Genomic DNA, 19427 nt, shown 5'->3' on the forward strand with positions numbered 1-19427 from the left:
ATAAAATATACTCATTTTAAGTATACAATTTAATGATTCTTAGTAAGGTTTTGGTGATATAACCAACAACATAATTTAATTTTAGAACATTTCCATTCCCTTAAAAAGAAATAGCACTTCCAATTTTGTAGTCACTCTCTGTTCCACACATAGCCCTAAATAATCACTAAGGTATTTTCTCCTGCTGTAGATTTGACTTTCCTAGAGATTGATATAAATGGAATCATCTAAATCATATGTAGTCTTTTGCAGAGATTTCAAATTGTTTTCTTTGTTTAATTGGCTTATATGACATTAAATTGTGAGAGTTGTGGGGTTTTTTATTGCAAGTCATTTATTAGACATATTATTTGCAAATATTTTCTCTTTGTGGTTTGTCTTTTTACTTTCTTCATGGTATATTTGAAAAGCAAAAATTTTTAATTTTGAAGGACTACAATATCATTTTATTCTTTATTGTCTGTGCCTTTGTAGTGTGAAGATTCAGTTCTTATTTTTTTCTGATATTTTTACAGTTTCAGATCTCATATTTATATGTGACCTATTTGGAAGTTATCTTTGTATGTAATGTGAGATAACAGTATAATTCATCTTTTTGTGTGTGGATAGCTAATTATCATATCACTGTTATTGAAAAGACTACAATTTACTCCCCCTGAATTGCCTTGGCACATTCATCATAAATCAATTGAACATAAATATAAGTATTTCTGGACTCTTGATATTTTTATTTCATTGATCTATATGTCTATTTTTATGCCAGTATTACACTATCTTGATTACTGTAGCACTGTGATAAATTTTGAAATATTGAAGTATAAGTTCTTCAACTTTATTTTAATTTTAAAAAAGTTTTGACCATTCTAGACCATTTGCACTTCCAAATTATTTTTAGGATCGTTTTTAAATTCTGGAATTAGAATAGGAATTTTATAAGGATTGTGCTGAATCTTAACAATCAATTTATAAAGCACTGTCAGCGTAACAATATTGAGTCTTCCAATCCATGGACATAGACTCTCTCTTTATTTATTGAGGTTTTCTTTAATTTCTTTCAAAAATGCTTTGTAATTTTAAATGTATACGCTCAATTCTTTTATAAATTTATTCCTATATTTGTTACATTTTATTAATTTTTTTTTTTTGTCTTAGTGCCATTTCTTGGGCCGCTCCCACGGCATGTGGAGATTCCCAGGCTAGGGGTCTAATCAGAGCTGTAGCTGTCGGCCTACGTCACCGCCACAGCAATGCAGGATCTGAGCCGCGTCTGCAACCTACACCACAGCTCATGGCAACGCCGGATTCTTAACCCACTGAGCAAGGCCAGGGATCAAACCCGCAACCCCATGGTTCCTAGTCAGATTCGTTAACCACTGAGCCACGATGGGAACTCCAAATGTTATTCTTTTTGATGCTGCTGAATAGAGTTTATGAAAGAAGGGAGGGAGTGGGAGGGATTGGGAGCTTGGGGTTAACAGATGCAAACTATTGCTTTAGGAATGGATTAACAGTGAGATTCTGCTGTGTAGCACTGAGAACTATGTCTACAAACTTACAACGGAGCATGACAATGGGAGGAAAAAGTACGTATACATGTATATGTAACTGGGTCCCCATGCTGTACAGTGGGGGGAAAAAGTGTGTCGGGGAAAATAACAATAATAAGTAAATAAATACACAAATAAATAAATAATGAAGTTCATTGTCAAATTTGTTCATAACTAGTATTTAGAAATAGAGTTGATTGAACTTGTATCCTGTGACCTTGCTGAACTTATTTAAGAATTCTAATGGGTTTTGGGTATTTCAGATACCTTAGGATTTTCAACATGGAAAATCATTTCTTCTTCTAATAAAAACAGTATTACTTCTGTAAGTAATAAAGACAGTATTTCTGTTCAATTTGAATGCTTCGTATTTTTCTTTCTTCTTTTATAGTTGTTATTGTTGCTATTGCTCATCTTTTTAATATCTGATTTTTCTCTTTAGTTACATTTTAATGATATCCTATTAAGGTAATTTGAGCACAAATTATTTAGTGATAGAAAATGATAGGAAAACAAATTTTTTAAAGTGCCTCCATTCACTCACTAATTTAGTCATACAATAAATATGTATTGGGTGCCAAATATATGCTATCACTATCCTAGATGCTATGAATATATTTATTATCCAAGTATATATTCAAGAGTATATTATCGTCCTACTTTGGAGGTCATCTATTACATTATTTCTTCCATTTGAACAGTCAAGTAAGCATTTACATCATCGCAACTTAAATAGCCAAACTTTTGGAATGCCTCTGCTTGATGGACACCATCATTTCTCTGACTTTAAGGACAATAGAGTGGAATTGCCACAGGCCACCTCAGAAAGAAGTTTAATATGGTTCAGGTTCATATTAAAATGAAAGTGAAGGAAATTTAACTCCTAGTGCACCCAAAGAACTTACAGAGTCTCCAAGGATAACACTGGACATTTCTGTTTAATCACTGAAGCATAGACCACTAATTGCTCCAACTGGTGTTGCACAGAAGACCTTACTACTCTTCATACAGGAAATTGTTCTAAAAGGAGAGATTTGAAAGAGAAATAACCTATACTGCACTACCTTGATGGAAGAGTTTCTGTTGAAGAGCTAGGACAATATCAAAGTGTTTTTTTTAATACTTACATCAGAGTTTTGACATGAACTTATTTTTCGTTCCACTCTAGCTAAGAACCAGATTAAATAGTTATTTTTATTTGTTTTTGTCTCAAGCTCACCACAAAAGTTTTTTTGGTCTCATGTTAATTTCATTTTATTCAACATAGTTTAAAGTGATTAAGGTTGAATGTCTACTATGCCTGATTTTATCTAAGTCTCCCTTAGATAAACAGTGTGTTATTTAATGTCATTTTTACCTCATAATCATACTCTATGTTATGTTTATTATTTCTATTTTAAAAAGTTAAAAAACTATTCTTTTTTAAAAATTGTGTACACACTGAAGTTTCCATTTGTAAACAATTATTCACTCATCCATCTGTCCAAATATTCAACAACCATTTGCAATCACTATTCAACAGTCATGTTGACTACTATAATACCTTGTTAGATGCTACAGAACACAGAGAATAAATCACAGCTACAGTGAGCTAAAACCAAAATATGAGCACAATGCTGTTGCAGCACTGAAGATGTAAAAATTCTAGACAGAGAGAGGGAAAGAATCTATAGGGATTGCTCTATAACCTGAGTGAAAATTAAAGGATGGGTGGAAGTTTTTCAGTCATAAAATAGCATACAGACAATAGAAAAATCATTCCAGCAAGGAAACCAGCATGTGGAAAACATGAACTTATTATCTGACCTGGATAATTTCCATTTTCAGTGCAGATCTACTATCTATTCTGTTGGTGTGTGGAGAATGGTAGAGAGAAGCTCAAATACCTAGGAAAATCTAATGTGATCATATCAAAGATATATATTTCTTTAAAGGAGTGAGATTATATCTTGGATTGGATCATTTCTTCTCAAAGTCCAAAGGGTGTTTATATGCATTACCCTGAGGATTCATTTTCTTCATACTTATTGTTGGGCAAATTATTATTCCTGGAGAGAGTCACAGAATAGGAAATATTAATGCAACAGTGAATTCCCAATTACCAGTTTCAAATTGGGCTTCAGCAGTGTGTGGAAATTCTACTAGGTTTCCCTTTCTATGTCAATTTTTTTTTTTTTTTTTCCTGCACCCAAAGCACATGGAAGTTCCTGGGCCAGGGATCAAAGCTATGCCACAGCAGCAACCTGAGCTGCTACAGTGACAATGCTGGATCCTTAACCCGTGTTGCACCACAAGCAAACTCCAATTTCAACATTTATTTTCCTCAATCATTAACATAATTCAGTTCCCAGTGGTAATGCTCAATTCCAAGCAGTAATCATCTCTCACCAAAACGAAAACAAAAATGAGGTAACTTAAGTTCCTGCTTCCCTTCTTTCCCTCCTTCAATCCATTTTCCAGACTAAAATCTAATTACTCTCTCTCCTGACTGAATCGCCTCAATTACTTTCCAGAGGAATTCTAGGACCTGCACTACAACTTTGTCTCAACTGGCTTTCCCTCTTCATTTCCAACGTTTCAATTACATTAGCCTTTAGTTCCTCAAGTGCACGATGTTGCTCCCATCCTTACGCATCAAATTGGTTTCCTAGGGCTACTGTAAAAATGTAGCACAACTGAGGGGCTTAACAGAAATGTATGTCGCACTTTTCTGGAAGCTAAAGTCTGAATTTAAGGTGTTGGCAAGGGCCATGCACCATTTGAAACCGGTGAATAAATTCTGCCTTGCCTCTTCTTAGCTTCTGGTGGATTGGGGCAGACTCTGGCATCCATTCCCAAGTGCCATGCTCTGTATGTTTCTCTGTTTCTACATTTCTTCTGTATATCTTATACTTAATTAGGGCCCACCCTTCCAATAAAGTGCTAGTCAATGAGAACATAAATTTATTGTTGCCATACAGTTCAAATAAAGCAATATTCTACCTGTCAGGAAATAATTTCTCTAACATTGAAATAATTAGCAGAAAAAAAATCAATATAAAATTTGCAGTTTATTTTCAATTTTCTGTGCTGTCGTAGCTGTATAGGACTCTAAACTTACTCATGTTACTCAGTTTCTGACTTTAGTCTCAAAAAAGTCAACTATCTAAACATTGAAATTACAATTACAAATTTCCAGGGCAAGCAAAAGATTATGATAGAAGAAATACACAGTTTAGTACAACAAAATTTATTGTACTAAGTACTGTGTCTAACTCTGGAAATACCATAAAGCAACAGTTCAATATAATAAGAGAAATGCTATGGTGACTTATATTCCACATCAGTAGACAGAAATGACCAACCACAATTATTGCCTTTATATGTTTGACTTTCATCTTTGCTTTTGCACATAAATGCTTTTGGATTTAGAGACAAAAATGCAACCTCTGATTCCTTGGTAGGCATCTACTTTATACATATTTTTCTTTATCTTCAGTAATTCCATACATGAATAGTTATATTCAAAGCTATAATCTGTACCTATAAAGAGTCTGAGGATTGGAAGAATTGGCTTAGAATTCCAGTTCTAACTATATGGGACACTTTAAACAATTTACTTAAACTTTGAGCCTCAGTTTTCTTTTCTATAAATTAGAGGTAATATTATTATTTGTTATTCAAGTTTTCTGGATATTAAGTATATATATCTATATATGTATTGTGTGTAATAAATTGTCTGGTCATATTTAGCAATCAATATATGTTGCTAATACTAACTTTACCAACAAAAGCATGAAAGGTGAACCTTAAACAGTTTTCAGTTTCACACATGTGCATTTTATTTTTTGTTTGTTTCACTTTATTTCCCTAAATCAAGGTACTATTTTAGAATTATTTTTTCATAGCTAGCATTCACTTTTGCCTATTAGCTGTCATACATAATAACAATAATGCTTCCTTTAAATAAATTATAACTAAAGTTAATATTATGAATAGTATATAAATTCCAATATATCTACTGAAGATCTAATTCTGCCTAACACTTACAAAAGTGAAGAGCAGTAAACAAATTCATGAATTATCCTTATTTTGAAATACCTATTCATAAGATTAAATGTTTTTGGCTTACATAATACTCATTTTTTTTTTTTTTGTCTTTTTTTTTTTTTTTTGTTGTTGTTGTTTTTTTTGCTATTTCTTGGCCGCTCCGCGGCATATGAGTTCCAGGCTAGGGTTGAATCGGAGCTGTAGCCACCGCCTACGCCAGAGCCACAGCAACGCAGGATCCGAGCCGCGTCTGCAGCCTACACCACAGCTCACGGCAACGCCGGATCGTTAACCCACTGAGCAAGGGCAGGGATTGAACCCGCAACCTCATGGTTCCTAGTCGGATTCGTTAACCACTGCGCTACGACGGGAACTCCCAATACTCATTCTTTGATGAAAGTGTTGCCTTTGAAAATTCCAAATAAAAACATATTTGAGAAAAACAAAATGGCTAACAGTAAAAATAATATAATTTAAATCATGTATTTTATTAACAGATATGCCAAAATATAAATAATTCATTTAATGTTATTTTCTAATCTGAATATTAGCCATAATTTTGTAATTAGCCATATTATCCAATTTAAAACTGGAACTTGATTCTTCCAGGCATACTGTTTCTAATTCCCAAGTGAATAAAGCCTGACTTCTGTTATCATATTCAAGAGTTTCTAATTTCTCAAAAAGTTGAACTCTAAAATCATATGTAAATATATTTTTAGAACATTAAATATATTTTACTATAACAATTCTATTATACATAGTTATAAGATATACACTATGAATATTTATGTGTATGAATTCAATTTTGGAGGTACTAAGAAAGCATAGCCTCAATCAAACTCTATTTATTCATCCTTATCTAAATCCTGAACTTATCTCTGGATTCTTCTGAATGGATATATTGACAATATCCTTCCTGGGGACTCCTTATCTTTGTCAATCATGTAGATATTATCCATACTAGTTCTCTAGAATTTTCTTCTAAAAAAGTTAAACACACAGAAGAAAAGTAGAGATTTAGGGTATAGAATTCATATTTTTAAGCACTTACTACACACCTTTCCAATTCCATTCAGCAGATATTTAAGAGTTCTCATAATGTCAGGCACAGCATCAAACAATCAATATCTTTCACTTATATTACTCCTATTGATCTTGACTTCACCACTAAGATAGGCCTGTTCTTATTTCTACTTCAAAAATAATGAAGATGAGGTTCAAAAAGGCTAAATAAGTGACAGAATAGGACTTGAATCTTGATCTTATTCCTAAGATTATGCCATAATTATTCAATGCTGCCTCTATACAAGCAAAATTTTTATCAATTTGCTTACCAGAAGAGTGATAAACTTGGCCCTTGAAACTCCTTTGAAATTCATTTTAAACTCTACTAACAAGAGAGCCAACAAAACGGTTTTGTTTGTTTTCATACAGGTATATGGCCATTATTGATCCCTTGAAACCCAGACTCTCTGCCACAGCAACCAAGATTGTCATTGGAGGTATCTGGATTCTAGCATTTCTACTTGCCTTCCCTCAGTGTCTTTACTCCAAAATCAAAGTCATGCCAGGCCGTACTCTTTGCTATGTGCAATGGCCAGAAGGTCCCAAACAACACTTCACGTAAGTTAATTCTCTATTACACTTATCAATTAAATGTATTGAACACTTAAGGAACTATAAGTTGGAAGCAACAATTAAGCAGATAAGACATACACATTTCTCTCAAGGGCTCACACATAACTTGGGAAGAGGAGACATATTAAAAATACCACAATATGATATGGTCAATTAGTTTGTATAAGTTAAAAAGGTTTTAATTGGAAAAATGTGATGACCTATATATAGGGTGGATCTGGAGAGTGTCTGGAGTAGGTGATAAGATCACCGGAAATGAAAATGCAAAGCAAAGTGAAGCTGTATCAATTGAGAAATGAATGAGAAGGGAGGAACTGAAACCCAAAACTGTGGACTGCTCTTTTAAGAAGTCCAGCTGAAGGGAGGGAAGTCTTGGTGGGTTCTTGGTTGTGTTCCTTTGTTTTAGCATTAAAGAAACTTAAGCACTAGATTTGAAAGGAAATGGGAATGATATATGATAGAACTTGGTATTTCACTGTTCAGACCTACCTTAAGAAAAGCAAATGAAAAAAAATTAAACGTAATTGTGCAATTGTTTGCAATTTTTATTCTATTTAAATTTTATTTCAATAAGATTATATTTAGTGATATGTTTTTTCCTTTAAAAATAATAAATTATGATACTGTAACAGTCATCTTTGAAAGAGCCATTTAATGAAACGGCCCTACTGAGAGTCCAGATTTTTAAGGAAAAACATTAGTAAGTATTTACTGAAGGAAAAGCAGGCAGCAGGTATTAAACTGAGGACTACATGCTATCCATTACATATTATTAATGCATCTTAGTTGTATAATAACAAAATAAAATTAATCATAATAAAATTATTTGTTCACTGACTCAATTTCCCACTAACTTTAAATTAATACTTTAAAAGCTACCAGGTATAAGATAGCAAAGAGTTTTAAGATTCACTTTACAAAAAAACACAGAGATTGAGAAGACAGCATAGCAAACTCTTTAATTACTTTAAAGCGTTCCTAAGACAGTGGAAGCCACACAAGTTAATACAAACTCTAATTTGGCTATTATGTTATTGGTTGCCCTTCTTATTCCTCCCTAATCACATCCTTATAATTTTGATTGAAAGCTATGAAATTCCAGAATTAAAGTTGATAATTTATAGTATCATGATTTTGGTATGACTAATACATCCATATGTTATTTACCAATAATGATGCAATCAAATGTCACATGATTTTCGAAAAATTCATGTAAATGTTCATATAGAACTTCCCAGGGCAGGGATTGAACCTCTGCAACAGCAGCAACCTGAGCCACTGTAGGGACAATGCAGGATCTTTAACCAACTGAACAACATGAGAACACCTGCAAATGTCTTTACCTGATTTCCAAAATCACAGTCAAATAGCTTGTTGATCCAATGTGACTCAGAGTATCTGTTTACATTTTTTCAATGAATGCAAAATAACTTATTTCAAATATGAGAAACAATTTATTTCAAACATGACTGATGTTGCAAGAAATACAGAATAGTTTTACACAGGAGAAAATATGTCAGTTGATCAGTTTATTCTCTCCTATCTCTTTTCCTCTTAATTATATATTTAATTAGGTTAGCTCAGCAGTTACCAAGCAGAGGAAAGGCATTTGACTTGAACAACTTCTAGGTCAGAGGAAACATGTGTAGTTTAAAAGAGCACTGCAGTTCAGCTATAATTTTCATATATATTTCATTTGAAACATAGATTGACAAAGATCACCTGGTAGCATCTGGATGGTTATAGGTGACAATAGTACAATATTTTGATGGCTTTGTAAAATGAAGACTTGGAGAAAATGTGGAAATAATCTTTGGCATGTATTCAATTATAATTTAAAATAGAACATATTCAAAGTCTTACTATTTCATTCTAATATGCTCTTCAGTATTTGTTTTTCTTACTTCTTACAGTTACCATATTATTGTTATTATACTGGTGTACTGTTTCCCATTGCTTGTCATGGGTATCACATACACCATCGTTGGAATCACTCTGTGGGGAGCGGAGATCCCAGGGGACACCTGTGACAAGTACCATGAGCAGCTAAAGGCTAAAAGAAAGGTACTGTTTCATGTAATTTACTCAGCACTTGTGTAAATTATGGCACGTTTTTCATCTTCTCTAAGCTTCCAACCACTGTAGTTGGAAGTAGTTCTACATAGTTGGAGTAGTTCTTTCAACTACATGGACACTTCCCTTAAAAAACACTTCAACAATTTTAAAGCACAGTCACTTCCTTACAGAAAGACTTTTTATTTTTGCTTTATTATCTTATGAAGGAAAATTTGTGACCCTACATCAGATAGATAGATAGTAGATAGATAGATAGATAGATAGATAGATAGATAGATAAGCAGACAGACAGACAGACAGACAGATAGATTTGATTAGATATAGATATACATCCTGAACCAGAAACAGGATTTTGTTTATATTGCAAATAAATATTATTCTTTCTTTTAAAAAATCTGATTAAAATCAAATGCAGTTTAAAACTCAATGTAGAACTCATTTCCAGATCATTTAATTCTGATTCTCATTTTACTTATTTTAATTAATCAAGAATCTGTATTTAAGATAGCTATAAGATTTTATCAAGATTTATACTTAAGGTAAGTTACATTAAGGATAAAATCAGTTTCCAGAATGGCCTAAAGTATTTTCGTACAGATATTTTCAGAAAAATTTGTATTTTGGCTGATGGACATCATTAGAACATATCTGCTTTTTTTATTATGAAATTATATAAATATTTTAACCCATCAGGACATGATAAATATCTATCCAGTTGGGCATTTTAAAGCCTCGTTGTCTTAAAGGAAAGGAACTAAAATCAAAGTTAAAAAAACACCTAAAATTTATGACAGATACAGATGAAATTTTTTTTAGGGCCACACCCATGGCATATGGAGATTCCCAGGCTAGGGGTCAAATTGGAGCTGTAGCTTCAGGCCTACACCACACCACAGCAACACTGGATCTGAGCCATGTCTGCAACCTACACCACAGCTCACAGCAAGGCTGGATCCTTAACCCACTGAGCAAGGCAAGGCTTAATTTCTGACCATAATGGGAACTCCCATAAAATATCTCTAACTGAAACAGTGACATGTAAAGACAACTAATTTCTTTGGTCCCACTCTCTAATTTCTATTCTACCTGGGATACAACCTGCAGTCAGGAATACCTCCTATACCTGAGTTTGCATTGACTGAAAATCCTATTTGCTTTGATTAAATTTTCTCCCTGCTCTTTATCAGTGGCAGTGGATAGGAATTATTTCAAAAATACTAGAAAAGCTTCTGTATGTTCCTTTCTGTTTTGCTAGTAGTACTTAAAAAGTGGAAGTTTTTTTTTTCCCCCCCTTTGAAAAAGATAAGAAAGGATAGCACTTTAGGAGGAAATATATGCAGCCCTTGAGTGCTTGGTAATCACTTGAAAAGATTTCTAGATGGATTATCCACTAATATTTCTCATTCAGTAATTGTGGGTGCAGGGAAGACTGCAATCAGGTTTATGCATCATGGATTTCTAAAAGGAAAATTAAACTTTGCATATAAAATCTATAACAGGTATTACAACACAACACACAAAATCTATCCCATTTCTATACACTAATAGCTAACTATTAGAAAGAGAAATTAGGAAAGAATACCATTTACAATTGCATCAAAAAGAATTAAATATCTAGGAATAAACTTAACCAAGGAGGTGAAAGACCTCTCCACTGAAAACTATAATACCATGATGAAAGAAACTGAAAAAGACACAAACAGAAAGATGTTTTGTGCTCATGTACTGGAAGAATTAATATTGTTAAAATGTTTTTACTACCCAAAGCAATCTATGATTCAGTGCAATTCCTATCAATATTCTAATAGCATTTTTCACAGAGATAAGCAAATAATCCCAAAATTTATATGAAATCACAAAAAACCCTAAATAGCCAAAGAACTCTTGAGAAAAGTAAAACAATGCTGAAGGAACCACACTTCTCAATTTTAAATTGTTGTTATGAAGCTATAATATAATTGACATAATTATAGTATGGTATTGGCATAAAAACAAATACATTGATCAATGAAACAGAATAGCGAGCCCAGAAATAAACCCACACATAAATGGCCAACTAATTTACAGCAAAAGAGCCAAGAATATACAAAGGACAGTATCTCCAATAAATAGTATTGGGAAAAACTGGATAACTACATGCAAAAGAATGAAAATAGACCACTATCTTACAATTCTCAATACTTCAGAACATGGGCTTGCATGTGAGAATAGTATCAATTGTCAATTTTAAAAATCACTCTTTATGTGGATAGATTAGATTGAATCAAGCTCTTCCAGTAGTTTCATAATGTGTTTTCTATTTACAACTTAGACCTACCTGAAGTTTATTTTTATAAGTTGTGGGATGAGATCCCAGTTTTATTTTCTTGGTGATTTCCTACTGTACCTATGACCATTTAATGAGTAATTCCTCTTTTTCAACATTAACTTAAAATGTCACAATTATCATATTCTAAATTCTCCAATGTGTTTGAGACTTAGTTTACATGCTGTTCTATCTGGCTGTTCATGCATTATCACCACAATGGTTAATTCACCAAGCTTTAGAATGTAGTTTAATATCTGACAGGGAAGCTTGCCATCCATATTTCTTCTTCTTTTTTTTTTTTTTTTGGCCAAGCCCATGGCATGCCAAAGTTCCAGGCCAGGGACTGAACCAGTGCCATAACCATAACCAGAGAAACAGGAGTGACAATGTTAGAACTTAACCCATTGAGCCACCAGGGAACTCCTATTCCTTTTTTTCCCAGGATTTTCTTAGCTATTCTTACTTGTTTATTTTTATATATAAAATTCCATAAAATCATTTGGTTTCAGTACATGCTAAATACTTTAAAATGTACCTGGCAAATAGAACGGTACTCAGTAAACGGTACTTTAGGCACCATACTGTGAATATATTTGCTAGTGTTGTGGAGATCGGAAAGCGCCATGTGGTAGAAAAGTAAAGAGGTAGAATATAAAATAGGCCTTTTTTCTTTTTAAACATAATATGGACCAACATTTTATAGTGAGTCACAGTTTGTAAATAACTTCTAGAATTTTTCCATTTTACAGAAAAATGAAACTGAGTCTCAAATGTACAAAATTACTAAGTGACAGAACTTGGACTTGAACCCTGGACAAAAGTTTTTATAGTTGAGTCCTTTGAGAGAATTAGCTCAAAGGGCCAGCTTTCAGAATGGTACTTTATATCTGAATATTATTTGTATTACACAATATGCATTCTCATACACTGACTGTGTGAACCTTCAGAATATGCCCAGGAGGTAGGGCTATTAATTCTTCCATTTTAATAAATCAGGAAACTGAAGCTCTGAGAAGGTGAAAGGTGTCTAAACACATATTTCTGGTAATAGGGCAAGTGGCGTCCATTCAGGCCTGTAGAATGCAAAACGGCCATTCTTTCCATTACATTGAACTGAAAAGAACTGTCAGCCACCCTTAGCCAATCTTCTGCCCATTTTCTCATTTATAAAATATTAAAATATTATTTTTTACGGATTTTTTTGATAAGGGCAAATAAAGATAATGTATGTATTAAAGTATCTGGTACCTAATGCTCATAAATATGCAATTCTAATCTGCACTTACTTTCTTCTATTCTTAAGTCAAAAATAAACCTAATCATGATCACTGGTAAAATGAATAACACTTGCAATAGCTCTATAAAAGCAACTAGCATTTATTGTGCTTGTTACATGCCAGGCACTTGATTTAGGTACTTTAAATAGATTAGCCATTTGAATGCTGACAACCACATGATAAAGGCACTATTGTTAGTTTTCCTTTGGCAGATGAAGAAACAGTCATTAGATGGGTTAAGTAACTGCCTAGTCTATTGAATGATAGTCAGGATTTGAACCCAGAAAACCTAATTCTAGAGAGTATATTCTTACTTTCTATATTTTACTGATCATTTCCATGCTTTGCTCAAGGTGCAGTGGTCGTAAATAAGATAAAATAATTCTTTCCCTAGTTTTCTATTTGTTTAATAACCAGTAGTACAATTTAATAATATTATTGCAATATTTGTTGACATATTCCGAGTTAAAAGAATATGTGGGTTAAACTAACCAAAATATATAACATTTTTTTTTAAGGAAAAGTTATTTTCCAGTACCAGTAGTCAACTTAAAATTTATTTTTAGTACCACCAGTCAACATAAAAATTAATTCTTAGAAAACATTTTAACAGTAAACTGGGACTGCATGCAAGTACTAAAGTGAGGAGGCATCTATTTTTACATAAGCAAAGATTCACACTAAAATCTGTTTTTGATTGTTAAAAATTATAATTCAGCTCAATATATTGTGGTTTTTGTTTTTAGTTCAGATGAGTTTTTAACACTCTAAATCTCCCTTAACAAATTCTCCTGTAACACCCTAAGGAATATTGATATTAATGGTCTTGCTGCAACTACAACAAACTCCACAGTAATTACACTGCCACTACCAAATATCAGTAGACAGATACAAATGCAATTGTTTTTCCTTTTTTTTTTTTTTTTTTTTTTTTGTCTTTCAATGGCTGCACCTGAAGCATATGGAAGTTCTCAGGAATGGGGTTGAATTGGAGCTGCACCTGTGGCCTATGCCACAGCCATAGCAATACCAGATCCAAGCCACATCTGCAACTTGTGCCATGGCTTGTGGCAATGATGGATCATTAACCCATTGATCAAGGCCAGGGATCGGACCCTCATCCTCACAAAGACAATATCGGGTCCTTAACCCGCTGAGCCACAGTGGGAACTCCCGTAATTGTTTCTTATATTTGGAGAAAATCTAGGTTTGTAAAGCTAAATGAGCACAATGTTTTTTTGTGTGCCAGAGAGAGAAGAGAGAGTGAGAGAACTAGGATGGAGAGTGATAGATACGATACAAAACAAAAGAAATGCCAGGCTTTGTAATTCCATGGAAGGAGAACTGGTTGCCAAACCTGGTGTTATATTTCAGTACTATTTTGTTTGAATCATCACTTTTCTCTGGGCTCATATCTTATTTTAAAATGAGAAGACTGAACTAGATTACCTCTGAGTTCTCCTCCAACTGTAAAAATCCAAGACTGAAGATTCATCGATTATTTATTTAACATCTAATGTAGACCAGGCATTGTGCACAAGTGATTTTATTTAAAATTTTTAAAATGCTATGAACGAGGATATTTCAGGCCAAAAATATTAGTGGGCCAAGCTCATAAGAAATTTTCTAATGGGTTCTGTGCAGCTGATTTTGATAGAGCCAAAGTTTACCCTCATACCTTTGACCCCATGCAAGTAACCAGTCACCTACTGGTTGTACTATACTGTTGTCTGCAAGTAATTTATTGTCCAGGGACTGGAATTGGAAGACCCACATTTAAATTTAAGGTCAGTTCAGCATGGAGCCCCCTCCATTCGAAAATAAAATTATTCTTCTTCTAATTTATAAGACTTTGGTCTCTAAGCATTTTTCTCTCCAGGTTCAGCCACCCATCCATCTCCTTCTTGTCCTACCCTAACTCTATTTAATTGGAGGAAAGAAAAAATACATGCTTTCATCTATGCCTAGGTAAGTTTTTCAAAGGAGTACTAGAGGGCCAGAAAACAGGAAGGAAAATCACAGGAAGCATTAATACATAGAGTATCCATTTACAGTGCAATGTCATGTTGTTTTCACATAATACTTCCATGTCCGTTATGTATATAAATATTTTTATATATATGCATAGTAAATATGCATAATATATTTTATACGTGCACCAGATGACAAGGCAAGGGTGCAAAAATGGAGTCCAAAACTAGCTCAGAAACCATAAGGAAAACTTTTCCCAATTCTATAACCACTTTTTTTCTAAATTTAATGGCCACACCCACAATATATGGAAGTTCCCGGACCAGGGATTGAATCTAAGCCACAGCTGCGACCAACACAGCTGCAGCAACACTGGATATTTTAAGCCCCTGTGCCAGGCCAGGGATCAAACCCCCACCTCTAAAGCAACATGAGCCACTGAAGTCAGATTCTTAGCCACATGGGCACTCCAATTCTATAAACTTTTATAGCACACAGCCTAAACATTATTTTATTTTACTTCACAATAATGGTCTGGGATAAATAGGAACAGTTTTTTCTTACTTTAGAGATACATAAGTGGAAAAGTTGAAGCTAGAGAAGGTAATGGTGTAATAGAAAGGGATCAATGTGAAAACTTTTAAAAATAATCACCAGAGTTTGGTGACACAAAGACTGAGGGAAGCAACGTGGAGTCGCCACCATGCTCTACAGTAGAAAACTGACAGAACACTGTAAACCAGCTAAACTGAAAAAAATAAAAATCATAAAATAATAAAAAAATAAGTCAACTATAATGGAAAAAATAAAAATCATAAACACACACAAAAAAAGACTGAGGGAAAGGAAATAGAAAAATTCTATCTAAGAGACTTAAGTGCAGAGGGAATTAGGACATTATTGACAAGAAATGTGGAGTCTGTGAGAAAATACAGCAATTTTGGATGAAAAAGATAAATTCTCTTAAGGAAAACACAGCAAGGTGGAATACTCTCTCTGTGTGCAGCTGGAGGTATGTTCCAGCAGAGGGAGCACTTATTCTTTTTTTTTTTTTTTTTTGTCTTTTTGCTATTTCTTTGGGCCGCTCCCGCAGCATATGGAGGTTCCCAGGCTAGGGGTCGAATCCGAGCTGTAGCCGCTGGCCAACACCAGAGCCACAGCAACGCGGGATCCGAGCCGCGTCTGCAACCTACACCGCAGCTCACGGCAATGCCGGATCCTTAACCCACTGAGCAAGGGCAGGGACTGAACCCGCAACCTCATGGTTCCTAGTCGGACTCGTTCACCACTGCGCCACGACGGGAACTCCGGAACACTTATTCTGATGATGATGACAACTGTTGTTATTACTGCAGGAAATGTTTCATATTTCTGTAATCCATGAGCACAAGTTCATATTCTTTAACCTATGAGCACAGGGTATTTGTGCCCTAATTAGAAATTTTCATAAGAACATTATTTCACACCCTCTGAATGATGCAATAATTGTGAATACTGGTACACCACATACTGGGAATACAGGTGAGCACAAATTCCTCCTCATTTCTCCAGCTTTTTCTTCCCAATCTCCATACCCTCAACCTCCTGAAGCACAAGTCAAGGAGTAGAGAAAAATCTTTTTGCCAGATGTGCCAGTTTCTATTTATATTTATTTCACTATTTCTACCTTTTACTATTTCTAATTTAGTTAAAAGAAAATATTCTCAAATAACACTGAAAAATTCATTGATAACATTGTTCCTCTTTATTAGAAGATAATAGTTAATAACAGATTAATAAAATATCATTTGAAAAAGACAAGTTGCTAACTGATGGTTGCCACAGGTAATTTTGTGCTCTCAAAAGTAAGAAAGTAGGAGTTCCTGTTGTGGCTAGCAGGTTATGAAACCAACTAGTATCCATGAGGATGTGGGTTCGATCCCTGCCTTGCTCAGTGGATCCAGAATTTCTGTGAGCTGTGGTGTAGGTCACAGACATGGCTTGGATCCGCATTGCCATGGCTGTAGCCGACAGCTATAGCTGCGATTCGACCCCTAGCCTGGGAACTTACATATGCAGCAGGTGTGACTCTGAAAAGTAGGAAAAAAAAAAAAGAAAAAGAAAAGAAAGTAAATACGACTTGTCTTCTATCTTTGCATCATTTTGCATCATCTTCACACAGCTTGTGTTAATATTAATATATAGTCTTTTAGCTTCTTTGCTAGCAAGAGATGGCTTTACACTTGTTTATTCAGCATAGTGATAGATTGATTGACTTTTTGGTAATAGCCATTCAGACGTGTGTGAGGTGAAATTTCACTGTGGTTTTGATTTGCATAGTGATACACTGATGGATACTGACTCATATTTTCAGATTTTCTCTAGTTTCTATTTCAAAAGACCTAATTTGTTGGAAAAAGAACCAACTTATGAAAATCTGTGTTCCAAAAAACAGAATAAATACAATTAACCTAAAGTGTAAGACAATGATCTCAAGAAGCCACCTGGTAATTTTTTTAATGATTCAACTGAAGGAAGAAATAATTTCATTTAAATTCATAGTTAAGTGAGCTACCATGGACCTTTGGAATACAGAGATTCAGTTAATAGAATGGTGGACGGCAGGGGATATACTCGTAGGCTTACGTGATGCACATCTCCCTAACAGATTTACTAGCCTAGCAATTATTTCCATGAGCCTTCTGTTCTGCTCCAGGCCCTCAGCTGGTAACAACAGCTATAAATCTATTCTTAAAAACAAAAATCCTTTCTGAAACCCAAAGAATACATGAAATACATTTTTTTCTTAGTGTTCCTTTGGTTGACAGCAGCTAGGACATGAAGTTTGCTATAGTCAAGGGCTTTCTGGCACTAAGGAAGATTTCTGCTGTGCTATGAAGATACCGCTTCCTTGGCAAGAGAGAATTCTCTTTAATGAGGAATTAGAGTAGCACTCTTCTCCATTTCTAGCAAGCTTATCCTTAAGCAGAAAGTAATTGATGAAGCCGTTTTTCTGTTTGTTTGACTTGAAGAATTTATTCCTTTATCTCATCCCCAGTTGGCAGTTTTCTTTTTTAAAAAAAATTATTAGGATATAGTTGACTTATGAAATTGTGTTAATTTCAGGTGAACAGCAAAATGAATCAGTAATACATATACATATTAAGGCATTTTGCTTTTGACAGCCCTTCTATTTGCTTTTTCTCCTCTACTATTTTTTCTTCATTCCTTCCTTAGAGGAGACAGTTCCTTTTCAAATTATTTTTCCATTCCATCTTTACATAATCATTGCAATAAGAAACCATGCAGTCTTTTAAAGTGCCTAGAATGACACCTCTCTGTGTCTAACCTCCACATAGTGCTACATAAGTGATTCTTACTCCTTTGATTTTGGAATAATAGCTAGTTCCTGGTAACCTCCTCTTTTCCTTTACCATTATTTATTTCATATACCCATATTTGAACTAACTTCATGTATATTGCCTTTTTTTTCATGTGTTCTGAATGACAAATGTAAACTTTACTGAGGATTTTGTACACTAGTCCAAAGGGAGAATTTGACTCTCAGAACATAAAACCCCTTAGCATTTCTTCTCAAGTCAGCTCCCAGGTAATTACATGTGTCTCTTCCTCTTCATCCCCTTCTCCCTTTCCTTCTCCCCTGCATCTTTCCTTCTTGCGAACTCTACTTAACCAGTTTCTCTGCCTCAGACCATTCAGCCATAATTTTTCAAGACAAATTTAGCACTGTTCTTACAATGCAAACTACTGAATCACAGTTCCTATGATTCAAATAATTCCAAACTTGCAACCCTATCTATATCCATTACCCTTCTCAGCAAACAAAATACTCCCCAGATACTCAACTTCACCCTCCTTCAAGTCAGGAGAAGATTATAAAGAGAAAACTCATGTCGTTTTCTATTTCTGCCACACCAGCTTGCATGTGAACCCGTTCTGCATGTGATTCTAATTGCTTGCTCCAATCTTTTTCAGATGTCTTTCTGCTACTGTTTTCATTTTTATTTCATTTCTAAAAAGATTTCAGAGACTTTCCTCTACTACTTTGTTTAAGTAGTAGATCCCAAAAAGAGTATGATTCTCTGTACTTCACTCAGCATATTCCCAAACACAAGGATTTTTCAAATCATCTGTATTTCTCCCAAATCTATCTTTTATTTGGAAATACTTAGAACAGGTGAAATTACATTTTGAATACTTCTTACCTTTGGATTCTCAGGTATTATCTTCAGATAATTCCTTCCTCATTTTTTCTCCAACATGATCTGAAATACAAATTATACAAATCTCTGAAATAGGGATTTTAAAGCATTTTGCCACAGCCATCTAAGCCCAGATGAGAATGATTTCCACTGACACTTCAAAGGAACATAAACATGTTTCACATATTAAAACTGTAAAGGAAAAGAGCATCCTAAAAGAACTGAAAACGATGGAGAGAATACTCGTTACACACCAAAGGGAAACTCCAGTATTAATTACAATAAACAACAAGCACTTCAAATGCTACTCATGCAGATGAAAAAGCAGAAGATCAAGTACTAGGTGATAGTTCCCTTCATACACAGGACCTCACTG

General features: G+C 34.2%; 1 protein-coding gene and 1 long non-coding RNA gene across 4 annotated transcripts in view; one reads left to right on the forward strand and one right to left on the reverse strand.

Moving 5' to 3' along the window:
• LOC106507803 overlaps positions 1 to 19427 on the reverse strand; it is a 617638-nt gene that overhangs the window by 408120 nt on the left and 190091 nt on the right. For all 3 annotated transcript variants that reach the window (XR_002346466.1, XR_002346465.1, XR_002346467.1), the window contains exon 3: positions 19055 to 19114. This is a non-coding gene — a long non-coding RNA (uncharacterized LOC106507803). The remainder of the gene's footprint in view (positions 1 to 19054; positions 19115 to 19427) is intronic.
• The window catches only part of TACR3 (tachykinin receptor 3), a 56196-nt gene that overhangs the window by 17291 nt on the left and 19478 nt on the right, over positions 1 to 19427 (forward strand). The window contains 2 exon segments of the mRNA XM_003482466.4: positions 7014 to 7202; positions 9131 to 9281. Of these exon segments, the coding sequence (XP_003482514.2) occupies positions 7014 to 7202; positions 9131 to 9281 (340 nt within the window).

The sequence above is a fragment of the Sus scrofa genome, chromosome 8, assembly GCF_000003025.6.
Source record: "Sus scrofa isolate TJ Tabasco breed Duroc chromosome 8, Sscrofa11.1, whole genome shotgun sequence".
Lineage (NCBI taxonomy): Eukaryota > Metazoa > Chordata > Mammalia > Artiodactyla > Suidae > Sus > Sus scrofa.